General features: G+C 32.4%; 2 protein-coding genes across 2 annotated transcripts; both read left to right on the top strand.

Annotated features, from left to right (window-relative positions):
- Positions 1-1,658: 1,658 nt before the first annotated feature.
- On the top strand, positions 1,659-2,867 carry LOC132272460 (protein FAR1-RELATED SEQUENCE 5-like). Its single transcript, XM_059773606.1, has one exon. The coding sequence runs from the start codon at positions 1,659-1,661 to the stop codon at positions 2,865-2,867; it is 1,209 nt and encodes a 402-aa protein (XP_059629589.1).
- A 5-nt stretch (positions 2,868-2,872) lies between these two features.
- Positions 2,873-3,753, top strand: LOC132272459 (protein FAR1-RELATED SEQUENCE 9-like). Its single transcript, XM_059773605.1, has 2 exons — positions 2,873-2,930; positions 3,020-3,753. The coding sequence occupies exons 1-2, from the start codon at positions 2,873-2,875 to the stop codon at positions 3,751-3,753; spliced, it is 792 nt and encodes a 263-aa protein (XP_059629588.1).
- Positions 3,754-3,960: the final 207 nt, after the last annotated feature.

Genomic DNA, 3,960 nt, shown 5'->3' with positions numbered 1-3,960 from the left:
AATTTTTTTATATACTAAATTATAATTGGTCGGATCATATAATCTGAATCCCCAAATTCCCCCTCATCAAACCAACCTTATCTTTTCATTCTTTCCAACAACCAAAGGGAAGAATTAGAAGATTGATTTCAACTTTCTCTCATCATTCTCTCCTTTGGTGTTGAATTCACATCATGTCAAATTCAAAATATCCAAGGTTGTAACTTAATATTAAAAGGTCCAGGGTTCAAGTTCTTAGAACAAATAGTTGCGTGAGTGTTTATATATTATCAATGTAAATAATAATAAAAAGAATACATAATAAATAAAAATAAAACAATTACACTTACCTCCCTTATAAATTGCTTAAATAATAGGAATATCTCATATAGTTTAAAAAATAGCACTAATCTTCCCTGTCAATGTTGACATTAATCATAATGTGTTAAATAACTATTATACCAATTGTACATTTAGTACTTTAATAGATGGACAAAATAACATTTTCAAACTTTCTAAGGTCCTTCTCAAGTTTAAGTAAATTTTGAGCAAAACGTGTTAGATTTTATGATATGGGAGCCTGGGACGTCAGTATTACTCTACCTAAAAAGAGAAGACCAAACCAGAGGAGAGATCAGTATTATATTTGAAACTAAAAGAAAGGACAATGTCAGTTAGACAATCAACAGGGACGTTCCTAAACAAAAAAAGAAAAAAATACACTGAGTGGCTATTCCATGTGTCAGCCCAAGGTCAAAGACACGAGAGGGTGTGCAACTCATCATTTGGGCTTCTATAAAAGTGGCTCAATTTGCAGAGAAAAAACAATCTGGACGAAGCCCAATGAAGAAGTGAGTTGGGCCACATGATCACATCAGGTCTTGGGTTGCCTTTGTGCTCATCTAAAAAGACAACTTTTTATATATATATATATATATATATATATATATATATATAGAGTCCTGATCTCTTGCTCCCCATGGAGCAAGAAAAATAATCCACACTTTTTATATAGACCATTAGATTAAATCTAACGATCATTTTACAAACCCACTTATGGCCTTACCTTTTAAACCAAAACCACTCTCACACTATTTTTAATTTCTATAATTAATTTTACCATTACCACATACTCTAACAATAAAAGGTAATTATCAAATTAAAAATAGAAAGCTTTGAAAAATAATTAATACCCGTATATTTTACTAATAAATTTGTTTTTATAAATATCTTTCGGCTTTCACGATTATGTCAAACAAAGAAGAATTACAAGAGAATTGATAGGGATTAGGCGGTAATCGCAGGCTAAGGTACTATACATTTTTTCTGTTTCCTCTTCTTTATTTATTTTGTTTTGAAAAAGTAAATTTGTTTTCCCTTTAAATCTTTAAGTTCTGTGTGGTTCCTTATTCTAATTACTATTCTTCAGCCTCCTTTGCCCAGTTTTATAAATCACTAATTCAATACATAAAGTAAAAATCTTGTTGCATTAATTTTAATTGATTCAAATATATTACTAATCCACATTTTGTATTACTAAATGTGTTCAAGAATGATTGTTACATAGGACTGTCCTTAAATTAAATTTATAGAACTATGTCTTAATTAATTTTAGTTGATTAATGCATTGTGTTTTATTCAAATATAACAATATTTAAATTCCATATTTCTTTTTAGGAATGAATGAAGCAGAAGAATTTGGAATAACACAAAAAGATGGAACATTCATTCCACAAGTTACGTATGAAAGAAAACCAAAAGAAGGGCAACAGTTTAAATCTTTAGATGATGCTTATGATTTTTATAACAAGTATGCACGAGAAGCTGGTTTCAGTGTACGGATTGATAAGAGTAAGAAGCATAAAGAAACTGGTGAAACGATTTGGAAACAATATGTTTGTTATAAAGAAGGAGAAACAGATGAAACTTATAGAAGAACAAAGAAAAAAGAAAAGCAGATGGTGGAGACCATTGGAGATAGTGGTAAGAAATTAGAAAGACAACGAGGAAATGTACGCGAAGGTTGTAAAGAAAGTTTAAGTGTAGGAAGACGTGACGGGAATTATACAATCAGACAATTCATTGAGAGCCACAATCATCCTCTTGCAACTCCAAGAAAAATACACTTATTGAGGTCACATCGAAATGTTTCAAATGTGAAGAAACAACTGGCTCAACAATTTGCAAGTGTAAATGTGCCTACGTGTCAACAATTTGATATCTTAGAGACACAAGTAGGGGGTATTGAAAATGTTGGGTGTACAGAAAGAGATCTTCGAAATTATGAACGAGATGTGAGGGAGAAGTTTAAAGGTCACGATGCAAATATGTTGAATGAATATTTCTTATCAAAACAAGAAAAGGATCCAAATTTTGTTTTTCAAATTGACAAAGATGAGGATGATAGAATGACTAGGTGTTTTTGGGTTGACTTCAGTGCAAGGAGAGCATACAATTTTTTTAATGATGTGGTTGTGTTTGACACAACATACAACACTAACCGTTATGGGATGATATTTGCTCCACTTACAGGGGTTAACCACCATGGAAAAACAATCATTTTTGGATGTGCCTTTTTAAATGACGAGACCACTGAGTCTTTCATTTGGCTATTTAAGACTTGGCTTAATGCAATGCCAAAGGGTCCTCCAAAAGTTATTATTACTGACCAGGATCCTGCAATGACAAAGGGTATAGCTCAATTTCTTCCGGACACATTTCATCGGTATTGTATTTGGCACATCTCAAAAAAATTTGTAGAAAAATTGGACTCAGTTGTATTTCGAGATTACTATGACCTTTTTAAATCATCTTTATGGAATTCAGATACAATAGAAGAGTTTGAAGAAAGCTTGAAAAAAGTAAACAACAAAATAACGAATGGTTAAGAACAATGTATACATTGCGTCATAAGTGGGTTCCGGCATTTACCAATAAATTCTTCTCTGCTGGTATGACAAGCAGTCAAAAAGCTGAAAGTTCCCATGCATTCTTCAAGAGGTATTGCTGTAGGGACAATTCTTTAATGGATTTATTATAGGATTTAACAGGGCAGTTGGACATCTACGACATGAAGAGGTGATTGATGATCATGTTGATATTAATGAACAGCCAAACTTGAAATCCATGGTCCCTTTGGAGAAGCAAATGATGGGTATGTTTACAAAGGAATACTTTCATAAATTTCAGAAAGAGCTTTATGCTAGTAATGCTTATGTATTAAATATTATATTGGATGATGAAAGTCAATGTGTTTATGAGGTCAGTAGGGTGCTTTATGGAGATCTTAAAGTTCGACAACTTGTGCACGATAAGCTAATTGATAATGTCAAGTGCAATTGTCAACGTTTTGAATTTGAAGGCATCCCATGCAAGCATATTCTAGCATTTTTTAGAATAAAGCAAGTTGTATTTTTGCCAGAGCAATATATTAAGAATAGATGGACAAAGTTTGCAAGAGTTGGAAGCATTACTGGTAAAGATGGTTTAGAGATTAAAGATGCACAAGATAAGTCGGTTTTAGTGAGACGTACTAAGGTATCTCAACTTGCATCAACTGTAATTGATGAAGCTGCATTCTCAGAAGAAGGTACGGAACTGTTAATAAACACGCTGGACACATTTCATGAACAACTGAAAGCCATGAATGCAAGTAAAATTGGAGGAAAAAATGCTTCATCATTAGAAAAGCAATATGACATTCATCTACAACAAACCTTTAACGATCATCTTCAAGTTAGAGCAAAAGGATGCGGTAAACGTTTGAGGTCATGAAGAGAGACTAAAAAGACAAATCGTAGACGTTGTCGTGGTTGTGGAGAACTTGGACAGTCACATGACAAAAGAAATTGTCCAACGCTTATTAACAAGTGAGCATTATCTCATGCTTATTATTATTACTTAATTATGAAATTAATTAATGTTTCACATGCATTTTTTTTCTCTGTTTCAGGTCTACTATAAATAGTGAGGAGAATATTT

Source organism: Cornus florida, unplaced genomic scaffold, assembly GCF_030987335.1.
Source record: "Cornus florida cultivar Cherokee Brave unplaced genomic scaffold, ASM3098733v1 CherokeeBrave_3.0.0_Hap2_Chr09, whole genome shotgun sequence".
Classification (NCBI taxonomy): Eukaryota; Viridiplantae; Streptophyta; class Magnoliopsida; order Cornales; family Cornaceae; genus Cornus; species Cornus florida.
This window is presented reverse-complemented; position numbering and strand designations above follow the sequence as displayed.